Source organism: Penicillium coprophilum, assembly GCF_028826855.1.
Source record: "Penicillium coprophilum strain IBT 35676 chromosome Unknown utg000002l_segment0_segment1, whole genome shotgun sequence".
Lineage (NCBI taxonomy): Eukaryota > Fungi > Ascomycota > Eurotiomycetes > Eurotiales > Aspergillaceae > Penicillium > Penicillium coprophilum.
In genome coordinates this window covers 4,553,498-4,577,803 of record NW_026622722.1, presented here as the reverse complement: position 1 = coordinate 4,577,803, position 24,306 = coordinate 4,553,498, and the positions used below count along the sequence as shown (strand labels likewise).

Sequence of the window (24,306 nt, the reverse complement as noted above, 5' to 3'; positions counted from 1 at the left end):
TGATTGTACATCGTCGTGATAGCTTCCGAAACCTGGATCATATATTGCTGTAAGCTCACATATGTGTTGAATTGATATAAATCAATCACTGACTGAGTCCCTGTATTGATTTCCAAGTGCAAATACTATACATTTTGATACCACCATCTACTCCACACGGCACGTTAAAAAATACACCGGTTTTGTGGAGGTGGCGTCAACTGGCGTCAAGTGGCGCGAACATCTCGGGTATTCGATCATCCCTCTGTTGTATTAATGGACGCGACGAATAACCAAAAAGAATAACCCAAGCAACCACATCTGCAATCATGCCAGTCTCCTGGCCTCCATCTTCAACCAACCCATTTGGTATTGCCACTTTGTCCCTCGGCAACTGGCGAGAACATCGTTTGGAACCACGATTGAAAGCCGCGGCGGAAGCCGGATATCAATGGATCGACTTGTTCGATGAGTGTTGGGCTGCGTACCTAGAGGAACACCAATTGCCAGGAGATCAACTTTGGGAACCGACAGCCGAGAATCTGCAGGTTGCTCGAAAGTTAGCAGATGTTGTCAAGTCGTTGGGAATGCGGATAGCTTGCACCCAGCCCCTTCGGAAGATCGAAGGAATTAAGGATCCAGCCGAGCGCCAGGCAACCTTAGATCTAGTCGCAAAGTGAGATATACCTCACCTCGATAACCAGATAGCGTCCGGTAATGGGATCCATGCTAACGCATTACCATAGACGATTTCCATTTATGCGCGCTTTTGACACCGATCTTGTCTTTATGTGTGCGAATATTCGCACAGACGAAGGCGTAACATCTGATCTTAAGACGGTCGCGAGAGACCTCGCAGAACTAGGCGACATGGCAGCCGCATTCTCCAAAGCCGATGGTGGGCGCATGTTGAGAATAGGATACGAGGGCCTATCATGGGCAACTCGAAACACATGGTCTGCTTCATGGGAAGCTGTGCGATTTGCCAACCGTCCTAACGTTGGGCTGATCGTGGATGCCTTCAATATCCTAGCCGTCGAGTTTGCCGATCCGTACAATGTTGCTGGCCACGGTCGAATCTACCCAACCTTGAAGGAATCTCTAGATGTTCTTACCGGATCACTGGCGTCATTGGCTTTGACGGTACCGGGTGATCGGATATTCTTCTTTCAGTGCGGCGATGCGGAGTTGATGAACCCAGCGACTTTCCTCCCTCCGCCTGACCCAGAAACACCAGCACTGCTCCCATGGTCGCGAAGCCATCGACTATATCCCTTTGAGAAATCTAGAGGTGGGTATATGCCGGTTGAGCTTGTTGCGGCTGCCGTGCTTGCTACCGGATACCAAGGCCCAATCTCGCTTGAGGTGTTCAACGCATCACTGAATCAACCAGGAAAAAATGTGCCAGCGGAGCATGCTTCAAGAGGAATCAATGGTCTTCGTCTGTTGCGCGAAACTGTAAAGTCCATTCCAGCGTTTTGGCGGAGTCACGAGTATAACGCAAACTTATAGCTATCAGGGTTCAACCCTTTCTCGAGCGATTTCGATGGCTCAATGCCTTATTTTCGAACGGCAGAAATTCAACCTAATAAGCCTCTGCATTTGTCTTAGTATACAAAGTTTCCTAGGTAGAAATTTCTCCTAGCGTTTGTAAATTCCAAAAATAGAGCGGTTAGCCTCTTGCATAATTCGAGATATCCGCCATATTCTTGGAGGTTTATAGGTTCAAGAATGAGGATTTTGATCTTTATACAAATGTATTGAAAATTTGACGTCAAGACAGACTGAGCCTTATTAGGATTAGAACCTATGACAGCAGTGAAATCGTTCTCACAATAGTATCTTACACGTAAAGAAGAGCAGTCACCTTGGAAGAGTCGGGTACCCAACGAGGTTAACTACGCAGAAATCCACAGTTTTCTCGGAGCAATTTACTTCCCAAGAGTCTTGCTCCACCGGTGCAATACTATGTCACTTGGGCGAGACCCGCTAGTTGGAAGCTCGGAGAGAACCGTTCTGATAGAACAGTTCGGCGTCTGTTAATGAACGACTCGCTTGGTTTCGCGGATGGAGGCATTTGAAGCATCAAATTCACGCCCGCCTTTATAATTCACACAGGTTAGCGTATGTGAAAGGCCAAAAGTCTCAAATAGCATTGTCTTCCAAGCTCGGAATCAGGTATTCTCTCCCTCGCCATTGAAGTTGTGGCTCATCCAGTCGCCTCCACAGGGTTTGTTCCGCTCTGAGCTCGTCGTCATATCTCTCCATAGCATTTGCTAGTCCGTCATACCAATCCCGCCGATTTGTCTGTCCGTAGTGTGCCTTAGTATACTCCCAATATTCTGGGTACCAGCCGCTAAATTCCCAATCAACTATCGCAGAGACCTTCCCATTGTCTACCATGATATTTCGGGGGGCGATATCTGCGTGGGTAAAGCAGCTTCGATAACGACGGGTGTGGCATTCAGTGACTTCTGGGCCGATCATCTCGCTACAGGCATCAATCGGAGCGTTCACTCGGAGGTATGAGTGGAACCCTTTATGACTCGCGAAAGGCCCGAAAGTCCAAGATCCGACTCGGTGATCTAGGACCTCGTCCAAGCTTGCCGATGCAACTATTCCTTCTCGTGGGGGTTTTAGTCCCCGAAGCTGGGTAATATAAGATGCAACCTCAGTGATGATATGTTCCTTCTGGTCTTGCGATAGGTGAGCGCGGTACCATGCTGCCTCGAGGTTCATTCCACGAACATACTCCATTTCGATGTAAAGATTATCATTGTAATAGATGGCGTTGAAGACTTTAGGGACAGGAATTGATGTGTGGTTGGCGACGTATTTCAAGGCAGCTAGTTCTGGCGCGCTACAAGGCCCTTTGATCATTCTGTTAGGGCTGACTCGAACTCCACGTGGTCCGACTACCCCAAATACTTTCTTGCCAATCCATAATCGGAGCGGAAGAAGACGAGAGGTTGTGCGGTGATTTCTCTCTTTCGCCATGGCTCAATTCGCTTTGCAGATGAACTTCGCATCAACAGTCAATCAATATTCTCGTCTATGATTGATGAGGTGACAAGCTGCGGGGAAAGGTGAAAATCAGAGCCGGCCAAGACACATTCACAGATATTGATATATAAAGCGTTCGGGCTAAGTAATTTCATAATCCCGACCGATTTTACTGTAAACAAATTAGTATATAGATGGCTTCTGCTAGCGCACCGGGCACAAAAATCTCATTACCTAAAACACTGAATTCTCAGAAGCGCGCTTTCCAGGACCCACAAACGATCAGCAAGGCCCTTAAAGTGGATATCGGGGCGACTATATGACGACGGCAATGCTTCAGCCGAAGAGGTGACCAGCGTCGTCCGATTTGGGCAGATGCAGTCGCTTGGAATCCTCGAGATTTAGCGGCAGCGCAGACTGTAGGAAATAAATGTGAGAGTGAAAATGGCTGAGCGACAATGGGTAATAGTTGGGGCGGTGGTAGCGGTGTAGGGGCAACGAAGCTGTACAGGGGCTAGACACCTGGGCAGTCTTCAAACCCCTTTTAGCAAGTGATTGATGCCTGAATGCCTTATTTTTGCAAGACAGGACGCAATTACTATAGGCCCGCAGCTACGTTATTCATCGGTATCTTGGCATAATTAGTAGATAAATATAGATTTTAGAAGTGCAATCATATACCTCTTTTAATTGCTACTCCTGCTCCTCAAATAAAAACCCAAGTATTTTAATATATCTTAGTGGTAAAAATATGGAATTTAGAGTACTAAGTCTACCCGTTTACTGGAGAATATGCATACTATCTAGAGAGTTTCCCACTCTAGTAGATAGGTAGGACTATATGAAAGGTAAGCAATGAAAATTGGAGTATCATCGCGCAAGTGGTACGACGACTACAGCAAGATAAACACAAACATGAGATAAACACAAACATGAGCTATTACAAAAACACCACCTCTATACTGAAAAATGCCAAATCTGAGAGTAATCAATTGTATCTTGTGGAACTAAGAACCCAACTTTGCAGTAGCATAGTGTCGTGTTCAACAGAGCGAGTCGGTGGATGTATCGAGCAACTCGTTAACAGCAGTTTGGTAGCGCTGGAATATTTGCTCTAGTCATGTTTGGGACTTTGGTCGGCCATATGCTTGAGGCCGTACTTTTGCTGCAGACGAAGGAGTCGCATGCGACAGGCTTGTTTGTTGATGCCGAGGTTCTTTGCCGCAGTGTCGAAATCGACCTGTGGTAAACTTTAGTATAATGTATATCCCAGCCGTTTGGCATCAAGTGAGAGATTACCGACCTTCCCGGTGCTGAGCATGGTCAACAGAAACACCTCGTCGCTAGCTTTAGGGACTACCTTGGTCTCCTGAGAGACTGCGATCTCGGCCGTGGCCGGACCTGAAGCCGGGGCCTTTGGCTTATTGGTTTCAGGAGCCATGATCAAGTGGGCTTTTTGAGATAATGGATGTGATGGATTTGAATAGATGATAGTTTAGGATAGCTGGATCGAAGTCGTTGGTGTGAGCAGATGCTAGTTGTGTGAAGTAAAGCCATCTTTTTTTTTCGGTTTTTCCTACTGTTTGTTCACCTTAGCAAACGATAATAGATGATTATTAGCTGTTTGTATCATTGTTTCTCAGATCTTTGCAGCCTGCTTGGTACATGTTCCTCCATTAACAACGACAAAGTCCTTTTCCTTCTTCCATCCAGCCCACTTCTGCAGCATAGTCTCCCCGCCTTGACCATTTGGCAATGTGCTCACTGTCCAGCCACTAGCTCCTGGTATAACGGATGGTGTCTCGCTAAGTGCAACAATCGGGCGTTGATCATAGCGACTAGCCTCCATTTCATGATGTTCCAAAACTGGAGTACAACAGGCATCAGTTCCATCGAATATCACTTCCCATTCTTTGCGCGTCTTGGTGCGAAATTTGTCCTCAAAAAGGGCGTGCATTGCGGGCCACAGGGATCTGTCTTCCCGATTTCCTCCCCAGTCCTTCTCCCCGAGGCCAGTTGCTCGGCTTAGCGCATCGAAAAATTTAGGCTCCAAGGATGCAACAGCCATGTAACGACCGCCGTCCTTGCATTCGTACACCCTGTAATAAGGACAGCCACCATCGACCAAATTCTGACCTCGAGGCTGGTCCCATTGTCCAGGAATCTTCGTTGAAATCCGTGGGGCTGTGGCAAGATAAGAGACCCCATCTACCATGTTCGCTTCCACCACCTGCCCTTTCCCTGTGCTGACCCGAGCAAACAATGCTAGAATGATACCCACGAAACAAGTCAGTCCACCCCCGGCAAAATCGGCCAAGATGTTTCCTGGTGGACTGGGTGGAAGCGGATGTCCCAAGGGTGGAACTCGAATTGAAGGACCGAGCATTGACAAAACTCCCGAGACTGCGAGGTAGTTGAGGTCATGGCCCGCCATAGAAGCATATTTTCCATCACGGCGAAAACCTGTTAGTCTTGCTATGATCAACCGGCGATTGATTTTTAGCAGAACCTCTGGGCCGAGTCCCAAGCGTTCTAAAACACCCGGGCGAAAGGGATCAATCAAGACATCGGCATGTGGAATGAGGCGTAATAGAAAGTCCTTTCCTGAGGAATCTTTGAGGTCGACACAAATGGATGACTTTCCCCTGATCAATACATCTGGGCTGGGAGAGTGGCCTGGTTGAACACGGTCAACTCGCAGCACATCTGCTCCATTGTCAGCCAGTAAAAGACCTGTGAATGGACCCGGGGCGAGTCCCGCTAATTCAAGGACTCGAATGTTGTCGAGGGCTCGCATGGTGGTTGTCAAAGTGTAATTCGGTTGTGGGGAGCAAGATCGAAATTAATCGACGCAGATAGCGAGGAATATCGAGTTGTATAATATTGGTGTTCGATATCTGTGAATGTTCAATCCCCGCAATAATATAGCTGCCCGCGATAGCATCTGTCGATCCGGTACTCTAAATCAATTGCCCGGAATGAGGAACTCATCGTGATGATGAAATTCCGAGCGTTCAGGTATCTGCAATTTTGATGTAGCCGTACGATATTCGCCAGAGCAACGGTTAGAGTCCCTGTAACAGCATGAATACAACGTTACATTCACTGATCAAAGATTCGAGTGCCAGCCTTGAGCATATTGTATATCTGTTGAGTTTTTACAAGCTTCCTTTTATATATGGGCTCAAAGTAAAAAACGGCCCAACCAGAAACCGAGAAGACTTGAATCAGGCGTTATGCAAAACTATACAACCAGAAACTCAAAGGAAATGGAGCTGAGCTTAATACATTATGAATATCAGTCAAATTGAAAGCCTAGTCTCGATAAAACAGGACCCGAAAGGAAACACTTCCATATCAGCCTTGCCTAAGTAAACCACCTTAAATATGTGCCTTGAGCCTCGCAAGACTACGCAACTCCCTCCGCAGCAACTTGCCCGTCGGGTTCCGCGGCAACTGGTCAACAAATAAAACACCACCGCGCAGCCTCTTATACCCAGAAACCTTGGAGGCGACAAGTTTCTGGATTTCTTGAGATACCTTTTCACGATCCAAGGAAAATACTTTCGCTTTTGGAACCACAAATGCCTGAGGAATCTCTGTCGCTTCTGTGTCGTCCCAGACAGATGTTACAGCAGCATCGGCAACATTTGGGTGCTGTCCAATGATCTCTTCCAATTCTGTTGGACTAACCTGGAATCTGAAATAGGTGAGTGCTTAGTCTACATAGCCAATACTGTAATAGAGAGCGAACTTCTTACCCTTTGTACTTGATCACATCCTTGATTCGATCAACGATGATCAGAAATCCCTCTGAGTCAAGATAGCCTATATCGCCGGTTCGATACCACCCTTCCTCTAGCATGGCTTCTTCGGTGGCTTTTGGGTCGTTCTTGTAACCCCTATCACATAATTAGTATGCTTTGAGTGAATGATTTGACCGCTTTGAGGCGGGTTTGACCTACATCATTATCGTAGGAGATGATACACAAATCTCTCCTGCATTCGGGGGAGAGACATCTTTGCCATTCTCGTCAATGAATCGAATTTGGATGTTTGCAAGCAGAGTTCCGGTAGCCACAAGCGGAGCCTTTTTATCTCTGACACCACTCTGGGAGATACAAGACGAGAGCTCGGTGCAGCCATAGGCTAAAACCACTTGTTAGACAGAAAGATTCACCTAAGCTGATAGCATATCTGAGAATCGACTCACTTTGGCACAAACTAACCCCGGGAAACTTAGTCCGAAGTTTTGTCGCAACCAACGGCTGGGCTTGTCAGCTCTGGCTTCAACCAAAAAGGGGCTTGGAGTTGAGCTTCAAGTCTCACCTTGAGTGGCGCCGCAGAGCATGAAAAGTACTCCAGATCGTCGTATCTATATCTCTCGGCGATTGGAGATTCGGCAAGCGCTAGTGCCACGGGAGGTACCAGCCTAGCCAACGTAGCTCGCTTCTCTTGCATGAGCTGTTTATAATCAGAATCCTCCTCTCAAGATATGAAGCCAGTGAAAGATGGAAATACCCGACAAAATGTCTCGAGATCAAAAGCCGGCAACAAGCACACATAGTATCCTAGCCATGGACCGAGGAGTGCGCAGACATAGAGTCCATATATATGCGATACTGTCACCATTAGATACGCCTAGCCAAGATAATTTCGGGTGGGGGTAGTGGCTCACGGGGCTAGATTTGAGAGAAGATGTGTTAGTCTGAGATTATAATATCTTTTGAGGACTGAAGGACTTGACTCACCGGAAAGAACACCTCTCGCATACTTCCTCGCCAGTTTTCTGGGTTATGGGCTCGTAGCTGCTCGCAAATAGCTACCAGATTGTGATGGGAAAGCATCACAGCTTTTTGTAGACCCGTTGTCCCACTGGAAAGAACGATGGCAGCGCAGGAGTTGCGCGCATCCTTGCCGTCAAGCACGTATGCATCTGGCTCGATGCGACTGGATTTCACGAGGTCCTGCGGAAACTGATTATATGGCGTCAGTTTTGCGTGTTCAGTGTGTCATGATGCCTTCTAAAAGAATGACTGACCAATGGATAGCTGCCTTCTCTCTGTATCAATGTGAGGATAGCGACCGAGCTGTCCATCCCGAGGGTAGTGAGAGCTCCATGTAGCTTTTTGAGTACCACAACATCTGCAATGATGACCTTCGGCTTGACTATATTCAACGCATGCACTAGCTCTTTGGGCGTGGACGAATGGTTGATCGTACTGTTTGAGTAAAATTGTGAGCTCTTATCTCCAAGTCCCTTGTTGTCATGACTTACCTCACAACTGCGCCTGCTGCCCATATGGCATGCGCCGCCAGAATGTAGTCAACCTGTCAGGAGTCAATTACATATGATTTATGGCAGGGGAGTAACAAACCGTGCTTCGGGATATAATCGTAACGACGTCTCCTGAAGTGATAGCGTATCCATGCCGCAGAGTTTGAGCTGCCTTGAACGCGTCGCTCCGTAGTCCTCCGTAGGTTAAGGTCCTGCCGGTCAACGTATCTTCGCAAATCACTTTTGTCGGATCCGTGTTTGATATATTTTCCATCATCAACTGCGTGATTGACCTATCTGTGCGCAGATGAACAGTGGTGTTTGAAGTGATTACAGCCATGATGATATGATTTTCTTCCTAAGTTAGGTATGTGCGAGCTGACCACCACCACGAGTTGATATACTTGATCTAGTGCTGCGGCCAACCCATTTGGGATCGGGCTGCATCAGGCCAATCACAATTTTGTGTGATTTATTAACGCCTCTTTACTTTCTTCAGGGGGGCATTGTAGCCTAGTTTGAAATTCCGATCCCTAATTCCGGGGGGTCTCCATCATCCCGCACCGGCTGTAATTTTATACACCGGTTGGAATTGCTTCGAATATTGCTAGAATCAATGGATCTTGTTTACTAATTGCTTGAGAGTCGATTCTCAAATGTGGGAAGATATGCAGGTGCTCATTTTTTCCTTTTTCTTGTCTCTGTTCTGAAATCCTAATAGTCGCTTGATCCTGGTTCAACCTCGCCGATGATGGCCAACGGAGACATGAACTCCAGCCCACTTCCCACCATATCATCCTCAATCGAGAGAGAAATTGAAGTCACGCCAGTGGTAGACCTCGGCCCATCTGTGTTCGCGAACAAATATCCTCTCTGGCACCCGAAGGGTACACGAGGGATATTCGGCGGTATCACTATTGCACAAAGCCTCAGCGCAGCTCAGGAAACCGTGAAAGGAGATTTCGATGTTCACTCAATGCATTGCACATTTGTCTTTGCGGGAACCGCACTTACAACTATTCATTATCACGTTGAGATAGTGCGAGATGGGCGGACATTCTGTACGCGAGCTGTCAGGGCAATCCAAGGCAATCGCACAATATTCCTCGCAACAATTAGCTTTGCTCGATTACCACCGGAGTCAACTAAGAAACTCCGCCACGCAGAATGCAACCCACCCACAGTGCCAGTGCCGGATGATATTGGTATCGAGTCCAATAGACGTGAAGAAACAACGGAACTCCCTTACATCAATCAGAGCGTTGGAATGCTCAATTCCAACTCTCTTGATCCATGTGGTAAGCGAATGCATCAGTGGATCAAAACACGTGGGAAAATTTCACCCCAAGGTGGCCCCCGAGCGCATCTCGCAGCATTGGCATTCATGTCAGATAGTTACTTCCTGGCAGCACTACCGCATGCTCATGATGTATGGGAGTTTGTCAATCCTCCAATTACCGAATTTTATGACTCTGAGGACCAGCTCGGAATGTCATCTCCTGTCCACACCAAAATACCCAGGCCGCATGTACAAGGAGGCGGGAGTGTTTCTAGTCAGTCCCGCAGAGTTGGCATGATGGTCAGCCTGGATCATACCATCTATTTCCATCAAGTTAAGCGATTGAAGGCAGATGAATGGCTTTTGACTGAAGTAAAGACCGACTGGGCTGACAATGACCGTGGAGTGGTGTTACAAAAAATATGGGCCCGAGATGGTACACTACTTGCGAGCTGTACTCAAGAGGTAAGCCAAACATTCCAGCCTTACAGATTAAATTTAACGTCCAGTCTCTTATTTAAGGGTGTTCTGCGACTTGAGGAGCGTCAGGATGGTGTTGAAAGTTCCAAACTAAACCCCCGACTCTGACGTGCAATTATATATATCAAGACACTATTAGTTTCTTTAAATTGTGATACGTAAAGATTCATCGAAGAGAATCAAATGTTATAGCTCTGCATTGATATCGCAAACTCAATTGATGTCAATTCAAAAGGCACCAAGCCCCTTATAGCAATAAGAAACTAGCGATTGGACTACATGGTAACTCTGGTGTTCATGCCCAGGTGCTAGGCAGCTAACGACAAGCTGACAAATCCTCTGTCTCTTCGACAGTCCTGTGACTACTCGGGTAAAATACCGGTAAGATTCATGTCTTTTACCTTCACTTTTCGGCACTAAACCATACTGGGAGCTCAAAAATAGCTGTACCAATCAGAGCCGCTCAGTGACATTCACCGTCCGAATGCCATGGCCGCCTCCCCAGAGCTGTCCCATCTCGACAGGGTATTATGGTACAATCGTGCTTCATTGCTGTATGTTGATTGGTTGGTTTGACCTAATTGAAGGAGCTTACTAAAAATCTTGGCATGTTCCCGAGCTCCCAAGCCTACCGTGAATACATACTCCGTACTCCGTAGAGAATACGGCGAACAAAGGTTTATAGCGGCACTGCTCATAGGTATTTGGGAAGGTCTTCTCCTTATCTTGCCATCCATAATTGGCTGCACAAACCACCATTAGACTATTTCGAACGCTCGAAAGAAGCATGCCACTCCTCTCCCCGCTTTCGCAATGTCTCTCTTCCCTCGCCCAGCTGAATCACAAATGGGGTAACCACAGGACTTCAAGAGACACCGTAGGAACGGAAAAGCCTTTGTCAAGTCGTTTGCTGGACGTCTTTTTTCGTACATGGGATCTAGGCTTTACAGCCTTCGGAGGACCACCAGTACACTTCCAGATTCTACATGCCAGATTCGTGGAGGGACAGGGCGGCAAAGAGAAATGGGTAGATGAGCAGACTGTACGATTGTCCTTACTCTCGAGCTGACGGGTTTAAGTATCGTCGGGGATACTAACAAGTCTCACAGTATCAGGAGCTTTTCGCCATCTGCCAGGGCCTGCCAGGTCCCGCTAGCACGAAGTTGATATTCTGCCTAACTCTGTTTCATGCAGGATTTATTCCTGCCGTGCTTGTGTTTTTTATTTGGAGGTGATCTATACCTTTATGCTATCAAGCCCATGTTACGTATGTCCATCCTCAACTAACGGTATTAGTCTTCCTGGCGCAATTGGAATGTATGCCCTCTCACTTGGTGTGCAAAACATGGGTGAAACCCTCCCGGAACCAGTCCACTCCCTACTCTCCGGACTAAATGCCTCCACAGTAGGTATTGTGGCACTTGCAGCCGTACAGTTGGCTGAAAAGGCTATTCGCGATAAACTATCCCGAATTCTTGTGATATTTGGCGCATGTGCTGGTCTCTGTTACAATGCGCTCTGGTATTTTCCTGTGATGATGATTGCCGGTGGTTTACTCACGAGCATCTGGGATGGATGGTTGTATCAACAAATTCGAAGGGCGAAGATGCGTTGGAAAAGCAGACGTAGTGTTACGCAAGAGGTGAATGGGGCAAACGGGGTTTCCACACGCACGGACTTTATAACTCTTGAAGAGAATACAGTGCAAACGAGTGAGACGACGCGATCGAGGAGGACAGGCCCTGGAATCGAAGGACTACCCCAGCATACAGTAGATGTTACAAGGCCAACGCAGTCCATTGAAGACAATTCACAACACATTATTCGGATTCGGGTGGGAGTTTCGGTTCTGGTTCTCTTTTTTGGTATATATCCCCTGATAAACTTTCTCGGAGTCAATACTGATCTAGTTAGGTTCCTTCATTGGGATTCTTGTTGCCAGAAGCCAGCTCGCTGCACCCCCACTGGTTCTCGATCTCTTTGCCAACATGTACCTTGCTGGCACTGTTATCTTTGGTGGAGGTCCCGTTGTTATTCCCCTTTTACGCTCCTATGTCGTTGATCCAGGGTGGGTCTCAAGCAGAGACTTCCTGATCGGCCTTGCCATTATCCAAGCATTCCCCGGTCCCAACTTCAACTTCGCTGTCTTCTTAGGCGCGCTAACACTACAACGCTCGCGCTTCCCGACCATCCTCGGTGCATTTCTTGGCGGCTTAGGAATATTCTTTCCGGGAATCACGCTTGCTGTTGCAATCCAAAGCTTCTGGCGTGTATTGCGGAAAAGAAAGTATGTGATTGACTTTTTAAGAGGCGTGAATGCTACTGCAGTTGGCCTAGTATTCACAGCGGTATACCGGCTCTGGGAGATTGGATACTTGACCCCTGAAAGAAGCGACGGACAGAGTCTGGGGAAGGAACCATGGTGGGTGGTTGTTGCGGTGGTAACATACGCAGGGAGTGCATGGTTCGATGTGCCACCCCCCATAGCGATTGTAATGGGTGCTATTTTGGGGTTATGCTGGTTTGGAGCTGTGGGGCGATAGAATATCCCAGCATGATGCCTAGCCTATCTGTGATATTGTATAGAACAACGGGTCAATCTTTCAAACTACCTTTTCTATATATTCTAATAATATCGCCAATGAGTCGAATGTATGGGCGCCGGGGTGCTATGTGATAATTTAAGCGGTGTTCTCGATTTGATGCATAGATAGCTTCTCGTCAGAAAGTCTGTCTGCCAAGTTGATGTCTTTGATAAATAGAGCGTCGATTTCTTCAAGGATTCTCCCGGTCGGCTATGTGAGATTGAGTCAGCCAAACCATTCCCTTGGAGTGTGAAGACAGATCACTTACATCAGGACATATGAAATAAACGAAGACAAAGCCTAGCACGTTGAAAACAAGTGGCCAGATCCATATCGTCCAACCTGATGTCTCGAGTCCAATTCCACCCGCAATCACGGTCACAAAACTGAATAGCCACTCGCCGAACAGACCGACTGCAGCTCCTATGTGGCGATACTTAAGTGGAGCAATCTATATATATTCATGTCAGATCAGGCGTGCCAAGCACAGATAAGAGTCATACCTCGGGTCCATATAACCTATAAAATTGTGAGCTTGATTCAGTGCAAAATTGGCGGCTTTGAATACTTACCACGGACAAGTAACCCATCCCCAGCCGTACATGAACAGATACGGGAACATCATTGCAGCGGCTGCCCATTGAGTCTTCTCGGACTTACTAGGAAGACCATTTAGAACCACAAAAGCAAGCATACAGCAAGTCTGGATGGCAGCCGAGACCAGCATGATTCGACGCCGGCCAATCCTCTCTATTGTAGGGATAGTAACCAACGAGCCGGTAAATTGGACTGTCAATGCTGCAGCGGAAATGAGGGGCGATACGAAGCTTGAAAGGCCGACTTTCGAAAAGATAAGGGGCATGTAGTAAACCATAATGTTGATACCCATCATTTGTTGAATGGACAGTATAACGAATGAGATCCGTATGCGACGGCCAACGCGGAGCGGGGTGTCGTCCCAGACAAGGCTTACCCAGCTGAGTCGGTTCTCTTGTTCCGCTTCCACCTGGATGCTCTGCATGATTTCAGCTTTGACGATCTCCATTGCAGCGTTCTCGGGTTGAGCGCTAGTGCCAGCGCGATAGACATTGTATAGTCTTGCCAGGGTGGAATCGCCTTCAACGTTTCGTCCTTTTGCATAATACCACCTTGGGGTATCGGGACAGAGGAACATGCCAGCAGCGGAAATGAAAGCGAAAATGGATTGGATGGCAACAGGCAATCGCTATGGCAATCCAACGGTTATTTCACATTTTGTTGTAACGGGGAGTCGATCATCCTACCCAGGACAGCTGATTTGACATTCGAGTAAATCCAAAGTCCACCCAGTAAGATAAAGCAATGCCTGCCAGCAGCGACGAGCAGTTGATTGCCACCTCAGGGCCGCGCTGATTGGCATGAATACTCATCTCCGACTAGATATTTCAACAAATAAGCGTTACGCTCCGAGAAAATGGAGGCACCGCACTTACCATATACATAGGGACGTTGCAAGTAATAAGCTGCGATGGATATCAGACAAGTAATAGACTCGGAGGTTGCACTTTTCTTACCGCGATACCGAAGCCCTATCATGTACCCATAGGTTAAATTCAAATCTGGCCAAGGTTAAACAATGAATGAAGACATACACATATGACTCGAGCAACGATAATCTGAGCTACAGAGTATGACGCCGCTTGAATGATTCCACCGAAGAATATCAACACCGCGCCGAGTAGGATTGAATTTCGGCGGCCTAGTGGCATTCCCACCACAACCACTACAATAGACATTGCGGTGGCTGCGAGAGTGTAAGAAGATGCGATCATTGGGATAATTTCCGATCCTTCTGGATTCTGACTGAATGTCAGTGATGAACAGACAATAGTAGCTAGATGCAGCTCACTCCAAGGGCATCACGGTATGGTTTGGTATCTTGAACTCCACCGAGGATACCAGCCTGGTAACCTTCAATGAGGAAGGCCTGGTGGACTTTTGTTAGAAGTTGTCATCCCTGAGCCCAGACAAAAATATGGATTGACACACCAAAGAGCAACTCAGCCGGGCAAGATGGCGAAGTCTTTTGCCTTGAAATAATTCTTCGAACATGATATACAGTATGGCCAAAGTTCTAGACTGTTCAAAGAGATCAGAATAAAAATAATTGAATTGTAAAGTTCTTTTATACCTAGAGATGCGTGTGTGGTGCTGCTTTATACATTCTGGGTTCTCGTTGCGGGCGAAGAACTTGTAGCTGCGTTCCACACCCATGATCCAACCAACTCGATCAATCCTATTACTTTCATTACGATGGAGACTTCAAACTGTGAGCTGACAAGTAGTATAGTCTAAAATCCACCTTGATCCCCGCTTGATGCTTAGTTAGGATGCCGGGGGATTTTTGAATTGGCCGGACCCGGGCTGATCAACTAGGAAAGTGATCTAAAGGTAGTGATATACGTGCCCTAGGGGAACCACATCTTGCATATCCCTCTTGAGCCCACGTAAATTTCAAGCCTCGAGGGCATAGTTTGTGCTATTCTGGACTAGAGCTATGTAGGTGTCTGACATAGGCGGGGTCCCCACACCGGCCCGGCTCGTCTGGAGTTGCTCATCGGGGAGCCTGGGAGTCTGACAGCTTGGTTTTCAACAGCCATAGAGCGATATCAACTATTCTATCATTCAAAGTGTGACTTGATCACCTTGACCAAATTCTTAGTTAGATTAGTCTATAGACAGCAAAAATCAATAGGAGACGTGGAGAGAGGGAGAGCCAGGCCGAGGTCGGCCCCGCCCGATCACCTCATATTAATCAGCGTTGCGTCAAGACAACCAAACATCCCCCGCCATTTGCAATTCGACTTCTTCATATCTCTTTTCTCTTTAATATCCACATTCACCCCAATATGACTACACTCAAGCCCGGTGACTCGTTCCCTAGCGACGTGGTCTTCAAGTGGGTAAACCTCCTACCCCCGCCAAGAATGACGCGCTGATTCCCCCCAGATACATCCCATGGAGCGAGGAAAGTGATGAGATTACCTCCTGCGGCATTCCAATCAACTACAATGCCTCCCAGGAGTGGGCCAACAAGAAGGTCGTCTTGTTCTCGGTTCCCGGTAAGTTAATGTTATCTCTCCACCGAGAACGCAAAGCTAACGCGCGTGTGAATGAAGGTGCCTTCACCCCGACCTGTTCCGTCAACCACGTACCCGGATATATCCAGAACCTGCCTAAGCTCCGCGAGAAGGGAGTGGACATTGTCGCGGTCGTTGCCTTCAATGATCCCTTCGTGATGAGTGCCTGGGGCAAGGCGAACAAGGTTCGCGGGGATGATATCGTGAGCTTGACCCCGCATTACACGTTATACGTCCTGTATTGATTTTGGTGAATAGCTTTTCCTCTCCGACCCCGATGCCAAGTTCTCCAAGAGCATTGGTTGGGCTGATGAGGCGTCGGGCCGCACAGCTCGGTACGCGATCGTTATCGATCACGGTAAAGTCCGCTATGCCGATATCGAGACCGAAAGGGGTGTTGTCAAGGTACGGAATCTTGTCTTCCACCTACAGTCTTTTTGGTGCCTAACAATTGAATTTTCGAACAGAAATCTGGCGCCGATGCGGTTCTGGCTCACCTCTAGATACGAAAACTATAGAATACCCTATGAGCACTACATATTCAATTACAAATCATATTCAAAGCCTCTTCTTCTTTTTGTGCAACATCGGTATTCCTACAAAACACGAGATACGTATTCAATCACTACCTATAGCCTGGATTGTTGTATTCTGTTAACAATAACTCGACCGTTGGCGGTATACCTATCCACAAGTCAAGTTAAGCATGAAGAATGGAAGAATTCTGTGATCATCTAAAGAATTGCAATTAAAATTTCATGTCCAAGGACGAAATAATTGTGAATATTGAAAGGCACATCTATATCATGTCTATATCATGCAGAGCGTTCCGGTCGTATCGTCAAATCAAATGCTGGGAAATGCAAGCCCGAGGGTTGCTCGAATGGGAACAGAGAATCAAATATGCGGCAGATCACGGTCGTGGAAACGCAACTCTAGCCCAGCATTAACACAGTCTATATGCAAAGGCTCAGCGGCCTGGTACACTTTGTCCTTGATCACAGCGTCAAGTACGTCTAGTCCGGAGGTGGCAACCTGATCATCGTCATCGGACGGGATGTTGTGGAATGCGCCCTCGATATCGACAAGTTTAAGTCTAGGGAAACGAGTCTGACGATTTTTAATGACGCTCTGTAATTGGGAAACCAACATCCCAAGATACCGCTCCTCACACCCTTCAATGTAAAGGGTCTCAATTGATGATGGGAGACATTCAATAAGAGGCGTGGTTGGTTCATTCTGGTACCGAATATCCAAGAGATTTGTCAGTCTCACACGCACTTCTTGCAAGGCAGTGAAATCAACAAGCGAGCCGAACCACTCGTCATGGTTTTGATTCAACCCGGCAGCGGTGAAGGGGTGATGGCTGCCATAGTGGTCCAGCCACAGTGTTTGCAGACTCTTTTTGCTGTGAATCAAAGAGCGATAAAAAGCAGATGGTTGGTAGCCATCAGACAGGATATGTGAGTCTGAGTGTTGATATTTAAACGACTTCAAATCTGCACACGCACTAACCAACATCTTCATCCCTTGGTTCCCGCTACTTGTGCGCAAGTCGATGTCGGTGATTGAAGAGAAGTTGAGACGAGGCTTCTCGTCATCTATTCGTTCCTCGGAGGATGAAGTAATGATGCTAGGATCCACCACAGAATTGGCGGTGATTGCACGAACAGAGGGCAGTTGGAAAAATCTCAGCAGGAGTGTTGATGATAATTGAATCTCATTTCCCGCGTTTTCCAGGTGCTCGCTGCGATCGAGATCTTTCCGGTGATGTAGTGAGACCTTGCGTAGATGTCGGAAGGCTGGTTGGGCGAAAAATGGTTTTTCGGAATGCACCGCTCTTTGCATGATCCGGTCCAAATGTGGGAAGTCTGTTGTATAGGCCAGTGAAAGCTTTCTGAGCTGAGCCAACAGTGGTAAGATGATCGCTGCCCAGGCGTCAACAAGGCCTTGTCCGAGGCCCTTGGCCCACTGATCAGTTTCGGGTGCTGAGCAGGATACAACATCCAGCCATGTCCTCAAAGGCTCCGAACTCTGAATCTGGTTGCAGTCATCGTCCGACGCGCTCTTCGCTTGCCAGTTTGCTAAGTCTAGCTCTCGAACTGCCTGCGCCAGCGCAGGTCTTTCCAATATCACATGCAGGAATGAGTTGGCGTTTTGCCAATTGTGGATTGACACCTTTCGGTATACCAACGGAAGGAAAAGATCGTGAAAGTGATGAGAGACAAAGATGAGGTTCCAGCGGTCTGCTTTCTGTTTCACCTCCTCCCCTATCAAGAGCAGTACGTCATTGGGTAGCGCTAGGTCCATGATAGTACTTATGAATAACTTCAACAAATTGAACAAAGCAACAGGTGCAATGGATGAAAATCGCGGGGAGGGATAGTGAACAATAGAACTGTAAGATCAGTTCCAAATAAGAGCGATCAATAAATATGGAACCCTCTGTATTTAAGATCAATTTTCTATTATCGCAGAGTTGGCCACCGCGGGAGTTCTGGAAGATCAAACTTTGATCCGAACCGACCAATGCCAGGACTCCATGAGTCCCTGTGGATCGATAATCAGAGACGCTGAGAGGTTGTAAATGTTCGTTTCCACTTTGAAGAAAAATTCGACATCTCAAATCGCAGAGACATTGCGTTTGTTGGAAGGTTTGCCGCATTTGCGGGTTCCAATTCCGGCTCCATCCATAAATCAAAGATGGCAGGTACGACGGAAATGATCACATTGAGCTCAATGCGGAATGTCCCGAACTTCGCATGGATGAGCGGGGAGTTTGGGGGTCTAAGGGGCAGCGATTGACAGTCGAAGAGCCACTTAGGTGCATGAAGTGCAATTATTGCGATACTCCGTACTGAAGATGGTGTCCGAGAGTAGCGGAGTCATGGCGGTAGGAACGGATCTCCTCCCCATCTCTTCAAGATCACAATAGGTTATGGAGAACAGCAATTCGGAAAACATTACATAGACGAATGTCAAGCAGTGTGCGTATACAAAAACCGACGATGACGAAGGTGGAGCAGTGCGAGTGGGCTCGCGGGAGAAGGTGGTGGAGCGAGGGAGCTAGAGATCGTCTTGAGACATTGGGCACGACACTCTTTCGGACTGGGACACACTAGCGACAAATTTCGCATGCAATCACTACCAGCACGCGCTGTCCGGTGTACTAGATAGCTTTGCTGATCAAGATCGCCATGTTTCGGAGATTTCAATGCTAATATCCGCTCCCGCGCATGCCGCCAGTTTCACCAATGACATTCCGACCTCGTCACGTGGCTTCAACTCATGTATCATGAGTTCATATATCGTATACAGAATAGGATTCTAGTTGAGGGCTACTCAAACGTGCTTCGTACGCAAGGTCGCGACAGCATAAGGGTATAGAATGGCCCAAATCTCTTTTCGGTGACAAAACTACGTCAGGCCGGATCCGTACACCTCGAAAGGTTTCACTTGGCAGAGAACATTCAACGTGATTTCACGGTCTGATCAAATGCAGAAAATCCAATGGTGTAAGCCCAAGACCCTTTCGTTGTTTTCAAAGCCAAAGAACCAAAAACGGTGACAATAGCGCCAATTTGGCGATAAATCCGAGTAAAGGGACGGCTAATATATTGCTCGGCTAGGGTTGCTAGCTCGGAAAGGTTAATTAACACCAGAAGTGTTTTACACAAGACAATGACTCAGATATTTCGATGTATAAAAAACTTGACTCTCTTTCAAATGATCACAGCAAGCACAGTTGCTGGTCGTTAGACCATGAGACAATACAAGTAGCCGCAGCAACAGGGGGCCGGTCTCCCTGCTCAACAACACGAGTAGGAGTTTTTCGGTACTTGTCTAAACGTCAGGCGTTATCTGTGTAGTCGGGCCCGCTCTCGAGTTTTTTGACGAATATATCGTGGTGAAGTGAAAGAATGCTTTGGCCATGGACAGAAATAGGGCCCTAGCTGCGGAGTGTAAAAGAATTATCGAGGGGGGTATGCCATAGGTCTACAGGACAGTTAAGACATCTTGTATAACTGACGCTATGGTGTTTCCAAGCACCTCTTCTCATCAAGCCATGAAATTTGAAGTTAGATGAGAAAGAGCCGCGGTGGTCATAATGCGCGTAATGATACTCCCACCCCAAACTACCGAATCATCTATCTCTTCATTGTCAACCTGGCCAGTCATTTGGTGTGGGTGAAGAAATCAATGTGAGCTAATTCTCTTGACATCCGAGCTTCGCATGTACCATAGCGCATCTTTCCCAGCCTCTGCTTCTATTCTCGCGAGCTCTTTCTTCCAGGCTGCGTCCAGCGAGCCGTGGTTGCTTTTCCACTCAGCATACTGTTTCTTCCACTTGGAGTACCATTTCTTCCACTCAGTGTAGTCTTTCTTCCACCGAGCGTAGTCCTTCCTCTCAACTCTCACTTTAAAATCAGTGTACTCGTTCCACTCCGCGTATTCCATCCACTCATAGTGCTCCTTCCACTCATTAGCCTCCTCCTTCCACTCAGCGGCCTCTTTCTTCCACTCAACGTAGTCTTTTCTCCACTCAGTGAGCTCTCGCTGTTGTACATAGAGGGCTCGTAAATTGGCAGTGACACTGTCGGTTGTATCGACTGCAACAGGCTCTTCTGAAGGGAGGGGTGATCTCATGACGTCGAGATTACCGTCGAGATCAACTTCCTTGAAGACAATTCTTGTCAGATGCTGCTTATTGTTAGCGATGAATATACGGTATGGTATTATCTTTGCGTCTCAGTGGATAAGAGGGATGAGACATACAGCGTACGCTGAGTTCTTTTCAGAAAAGGTGGTTGATGCTAAAGTCACGGGAAAGATGTCTTCGATAGGTAGGCATTGAAGAGAGAAGAAAAGATTGAGTAGGTTCTGACAACAAACGGAGAAGCAGCAAGCCTTAGGCAGCCAGGCAGTGGTATCGCTGGTATTTTCTTACTATGGTTGGGGTTGGTGATAGGGGCATTACCGTGAGCTAGAGCTGCGCCCATCACGACAACATCCTCTAACATGTTGCCGCACTTGTCGCAGCGCTTGTAGCAGATGCGCTTTGGACATCGATGAGCCACATTTGGAGAGCGGAAGTAACCACCACAATCTCCCAGTTTTCTCCCATTGTACCAGTCAGGCCAACGCCCAAGAAGGCAAATCGAAACCCTTTGGTCATGCTCCAAGAAGCATTGTGTGCGATGATGGCCACAACCTCCAATCCATCACTTGTATAACCGTGATCGCGCTCCTTTCTGCTCCCACCTATACCGTTGTTCGCCGGTGGTGCCAACCGCACCAATTTCCATCCATGGGAATGACCGGCGAGTTCTTTAATTTCACTCCCATGGCTCTTGCGCCACTCGAATCTCTCGGGCGTTGTTCCCTTCGAACCCACGGATATTTCGAATGTGTAGGTAGGTGACATATGCTTCAGTGACCCGCCGGGAACGACCTGTTCCACGATATCGTGTTTCTGTTCAGACCCTGGACGAGGTGGGAGTGTGATTGCGATGGGTCTACGTCTGCCCCACTTGTCGCCGCGTGCCGTTGCCATTATCGGGTGCTTATTAGTTGGGCCATCGTGTAACACGATCGAGGGTTTGCTATTCAAAAAAGCCACTGGGGTTGACACCGCGTACAACTTTTCTTCCGCGGTCGGCCCAAGATGGAATGTGCTCGTAATTTTCCATTGAAAGTAGCCGTTCATGACCGGGGGAATTTGATTGTTGCAGATATACTGGTAGATTTGGTATAGGACGGTGTTTCATATTGGGGAGCTTCAGCTGCAGTATGCGGGTCGTGCTCTGTGTAAGGTGGTGGTAAGGCATCTCCGAGTCGTTCAGCTCGGTTCACACACGAAGACGATATATCGGTCGCTGTGCCCATTATGTGTTTGTGGCGAGCACAATGTTAGTAAGGGATGAAGATGAGAATTCGCAGCATGTAGCCTCCGCCCCCACATTTTGACCCCCAACGCCACAGGCGTCAGACTTCCCAATGTTGTCCCCAAGGGATAAGTCCTGAAATCAGCATCATTTCCATTCATGATCACATGTGGTTTCTTTGCCTACTATCAGCGACAGGGTTAGGTAGAGAATGACAAGGAGGATATTGTGGGTATATCTTGCATCAACGGAGGAAAGAAAGTTATGATTTAATCCTCTTGACAACCTAGTATTGTGCAGGAGGAAAAATATATGTTGTAGACACATTCATTTTCAGCTAATGTACAAAACAAAAATCTCTTCTCGGCGAATGTTTGCGCTCACGCAAGCCCTCTCACTTGCATCCGATATATCATTTAAACTCGAAGCATTGACTCAGAAGCACCATGCGCAGGCATATTATCATTTTGCGGAGACAACGCACAGGGGGCCAATGCAACCCTAGCAGCCCATCTTGTGGAGATGCTACAATAGTATATTTGATGGGACCACGTCGCTGGTTGTTGGATGTCATATTTGACTCTAAACGCCTTTGTATTTCTTGTGATCTACACATAGAAGTTCCGATCACGGAGTAACCAGGAGTCGGCTTCCAAGGTTACATCAAACGCCTAGCGATGTTATGATCTGCATTTTCATCCGCTCCCAAGCCAAGAGAATTCTTGAGAAACGTCAGCAAAATGATGGTACATATTAGAATCATGCACAACATATATACTGCCCTACAAGTCACGCATACAAATGTTAGACTGACTGTTCAACGATTCTGATGGCCTCAAAGGTGCCAACTACCGTTTCTGGCGGAAGCCAATGCTCCAGAAAGACAATGGAACCGACAAGCAAAATTTGCTGACTAGATTGGTCTTGAACAAGCAAGTCTCAAGCAACAATACGAAAGACGAGTCCTTATTAGGCCACGCAGTCGGAATAGACACTCTAGACGGGGGGTAACTGGCACAATTGCCCGATGCTCGCTGGCAACTTCACCTCATGTATTTGGATACCTATATTGAAACATGGCGCAAGTCAGCACTGGCATCGCCCGCCCGTGTGGACAGGGCAGCCTTTTGCAACAATCAGCGAAAGGCCCTAGGACGGGGATAATCAAATGAAAGACAGGAAAAATGCTCGTGGTTGTCCAGTCGCTAGACAAAATTTTGGTAGGCCTTTCACACAGGCTCACACGCACGAAGCAGGCGATCAAAATGACCCGGAATGTGAAGCAGCGATTGGGCTAGGAAATCAAGCAGGTGGCGGGCATTGGCCAAAGACATTTCGAAACTAAACTGCTGGCGTACGTTCAGGTCCTCGTACCATCATACAGCCGTTAGTCTCCCATCAGTCCCAAAATGGGGCCGCCGGTGTGCGTTGCCGCGCCAGAAGTTTCTGAATGTCTGCATGGTGCGGCATTTAGAAACTCCGGCCTTAGGGCATGTGTTACGAGGAGCTTGAATGTATCCTTATCTTCCAGACACCGTGGACTTTGTTATTATTCGAGCTTGAGGGCATTATATATGTGGGCCGCTCTGGTCTATCGAGGCCCTATAAGGCGATGAGGCCCAGACATAGGTATGTAGCCGCCGTGACAGTTCCTAGAGTAGAAGATAGGCAGAATAACTACGAAGTACTGGCGCACTATTTCGTCTGACATATGTCCGCTAAATCGATTGGATACATCCACCGGTGGCTGCAATTGTCAACTAGCCCGGGTGGCTTATTATGGGGCACATACCCAAAGCATACACTCTGCGTGTGAAGCCGGCAGATTTTAAAACAGTCAACGGGTCAATCACCCTTCCTCGGCCAGGTTATTCGGTCTAGACTGAATTTTGGGCGCAGTAAAATTGGATGTTCACAGTGGATCCCGTCTTAGTACCGGCTAATAAGCCAAATCGCCGGGAAGCAGGTGAGATTCGTACGCAATGTAAGGGCCGGTGAAGAGTGATGTGGAGATTAGTGCATTGTTGTTCCCGCTTCTCCACCGAAGGGGTCTCTTCCCGCACCGTGGCCGCCAAAGGATTCGAGTTCTAACCAACCAGATTTTGCTAGTCAGCCATGGTCGTGAACAAACGCATCTTTTGCGCGCTTTAAGCCGAGAGCTCAGTCATGTGGCGTGACTAAACCTGGTAGCAGAGTCTTGGTCAACTGGTTACTGACTTAATTTACGCCTCCTTAGGGGCCCAACCGTAATGTGGCGCTTTCTAGCTGTGCCGAGAGCTTAGCTTTGCGGTCTGGGGTTTTGCTCTGGTTCAACTCGGGAGAGGCTCTGGGTAGAAATATGGGGTGGGATGTCAGATAATTCGGACTTGAACTTGCTTCAAGGGTGTGTAAGCGCAACATCCTAGTCGGGTCGTACCACAGACCCTTGTATTTGTTTCTGACCGGACAAACAGGCTTCCAGGGTGTTGGCTGACGCATGTGACGTGTTGGCAAATCATAACGGGAGAGGCGTGTTGCCAAGGAGAACTGATGCCACCCGTCTCCCGATGGCGCGCTAGGTGAACCCTAGCGTAGGTCACGATCGTAACTTCGATGTCAACACAGCACGGATGTCGGCACTGGGTTGGATGCTTGGTCCCTTTGGTCGTGTACGGTGGAAAGTTTCTTATGTATTTTTTACGCCTTTTCGTTCTGTCAA

The 24,306-nt window shown here is 47.7% G+C and overlaps 11 protein-coding genes across 11 annotated transcripts; 4 read left to right on the top strand and 7 right to left on the bottom strand.

The window, feature by feature from the left end:
* Window positions 1-308: 308 nt before the first annotated feature.
* N7500_003781 (sugar phosphate isomerase/epimerase family protein) lies at window positions 309-1,491 on the top strand (the record flags this gene model as incomplete). The annotated part of the gene is made up of 2 exons (XM_056674927.1): window positions 309-655; window positions 726-1,491. 2 exons carry the CDS (start codon window positions 309-311, stop codon window positions 1,489-1,491), a joined length of 1,113 nt encoding a protein of 370 aa, XP_056535452.1.
* A 633-nt stretch (window positions 1,492-2,124) lies between these two features.
* On the bottom strand, window positions 2,125-2,976 carry N7500_003780 (aminoglycoside phosphotransferase family protein; the record flags this gene model as incomplete). The annotated part of the gene is made up of 1 exon (XM_056674926.1): window positions 2,125-2,976. The coding sequence occupies one exon, from the start codon at window positions 2,974-2,976 to the stop codon at window positions 2,125-2,127; it is 852 nt and encodes a 283-aa protein (XP_056535451.1).
* Window positions 2,977-4,096: 1,120 nt separating this feature from the next.
* Window positions 4,097-4,423, bottom strand: N7500_003779 (uncharacterized protein; the record flags this gene model as incomplete). Its single annotated transcript, XM_056674925.1, has 2 exons — window positions 4,097-4,222; window positions 4,286-4,423. 2 exons carry the CDS (start codon window positions 4,421-4,423, stop codon window positions 4,097-4,099), a joined length of 264 nt encoding a protein of 87 aa, XP_056535450.1.
* A 198-nt stretch (window positions 4,424-4,621) lies between these two features.
* Window positions 4,622-5,779, bottom strand: N7500_003778 (CaiB/BaiF CoA transferase family protein; the record flags this gene model as incomplete). Its single annotated transcript, XM_056674924.1, has 1 exon — window positions 4,622-5,779. One exon carries the CDS (start codon window positions 5,777-5,779, stop codon window positions 4,622-4,624), a length of 1,158 nt encoding a protein of 385 aa, XP_056535449.1.
* Window positions 5,780-6,363: 584 nt separating this feature from the next.
* Window positions 6,364-8,600, bottom strand: N7500_003777 (uncharacterized protein; the record flags this gene model as incomplete). The annotated part of the gene is made up of 9 exons (XM_056674923.1): window positions 6,364-6,682; window positions 6,744-6,884; window positions 6,948-7,131; window positions 7,196-7,250; window positions 7,312-7,446; window positions 7,734-7,958; window positions 8,024-8,204; window positions 8,261-8,313; window positions 8,361-8,600. The coding sequence occupies 9 exons, from the start codon at window positions 8,598-8,600 to the stop codon at window positions 6,364-6,366; spliced, it is 1,533 nt and encodes a 510-aa protein (XP_056535448.1).
* A 411-nt stretch (window positions 8,601-9,011) lies between these two features.
* N7500_003776 (thioesterase family protein) lies at window positions 9,012-10,127 on the top strand (the record flags this gene model as incomplete). The annotated part of the gene is made up of 2 exons (XM_056674922.1): window positions 9,012-10,004; window positions 10,062-10,127. 2 exons carry the CDS (start codon window positions 9,012-9,014, stop codon window positions 10,125-10,127), a joined length of 1,059 nt encoding a protein of 352 aa, XP_056535447.1.
* A 679-nt stretch (window positions 10,128-10,806) lies between these two features.
* On the top strand, window positions 10,807-12,562 carry N7500_003775 (uncharacterized protein; the record flags this gene model as incomplete). The annotated part of the gene is made up of 4 exons (XM_056674921.1): window positions 10,807-11,061; window positions 11,129-11,250; window positions 11,316-11,884; window positions 11,934-12,562. 4 exons carry the CDS (start codon window positions 10,807-10,809, stop codon window positions 12,560-12,562), a joined length of 1,575 nt encoding a protein of 524 aa, XP_056535446.1.
* Window positions 12,563-12,700: 138 nt separating this feature from the next.
* N7500_003774 (uncharacterized protein) lies at window positions 12,701-14,878 on the bottom strand (the record flags this gene model as incomplete). The annotated part of the gene is made up of 9 exons (XM_056674920.1): window positions 12,701-12,814; window positions 12,873-13,055; window positions 13,108-13,123; window positions 13,177-13,829; window positions 13,888-14,019; window positions 14,077-14,106; window positions 14,158-14,172; window positions 14,236-14,491; window positions 14,775-14,878. Coding segments are annotated over 9 exons (1,503 nt in total), but the record flags the coding sequence as incomplete, so codon positions are not given.
* A 614-nt stretch (window positions 14,879-15,492) lies between these two features.
* On the top strand, window positions 15,493-16,226 carry N7500_003773 (peroxiredoxin family protein; the record flags this gene model as incomplete). Its single annotated transcript, XM_056674919.1, has 5 exons — window positions 15,493-15,542; window positions 15,593-15,705; window positions 15,763-15,926; window positions 15,982-16,128; window positions 16,191-16,226. The coding sequence occupies 5 exons, from the start codon at window positions 15,493-15,495 to the stop codon at window positions 16,224-16,226; spliced, it is 510 nt and encodes a 169-aa protein (XP_056535444.1).
* Window positions 16,227-16,620: 394 nt separating this feature from the next.
* N7500_003772 (uncharacterized protein) lies at window positions 16,621-18,033 on the bottom strand (the record flags this gene model as incomplete). Its single annotated transcript, XM_056674918.1, has 1 exon — window positions 16,621-18,033. One exon carries the CDS (start codon window positions 18,031-18,033, stop codon window positions 16,621-16,623), a length of 1,413 nt encoding a protein of 470 aa, XP_056535443.1.
* A 1,887-nt stretch (window positions 18,034-19,920) lies between these two features.
* N7500_003771 (uncharacterized protein) lies at window positions 19,921-21,430 on the bottom strand (the record flags this gene model as incomplete). The annotated part of the gene is made up of 3 exons (XM_056674917.1): window positions 19,921-20,424; window positions 20,500-20,537; window positions 20,755-21,430. The coding sequence occupies 3 exons, from the start codon at window positions 21,428-21,430 to the stop codon at window positions 19,921-19,923; spliced, it is 1,218 nt and encodes a 405-aa protein (XP_056535442.1).
* Between the last annotated feature and the right edge of the window lie 2,876 nt (window positions 21,431-24,306).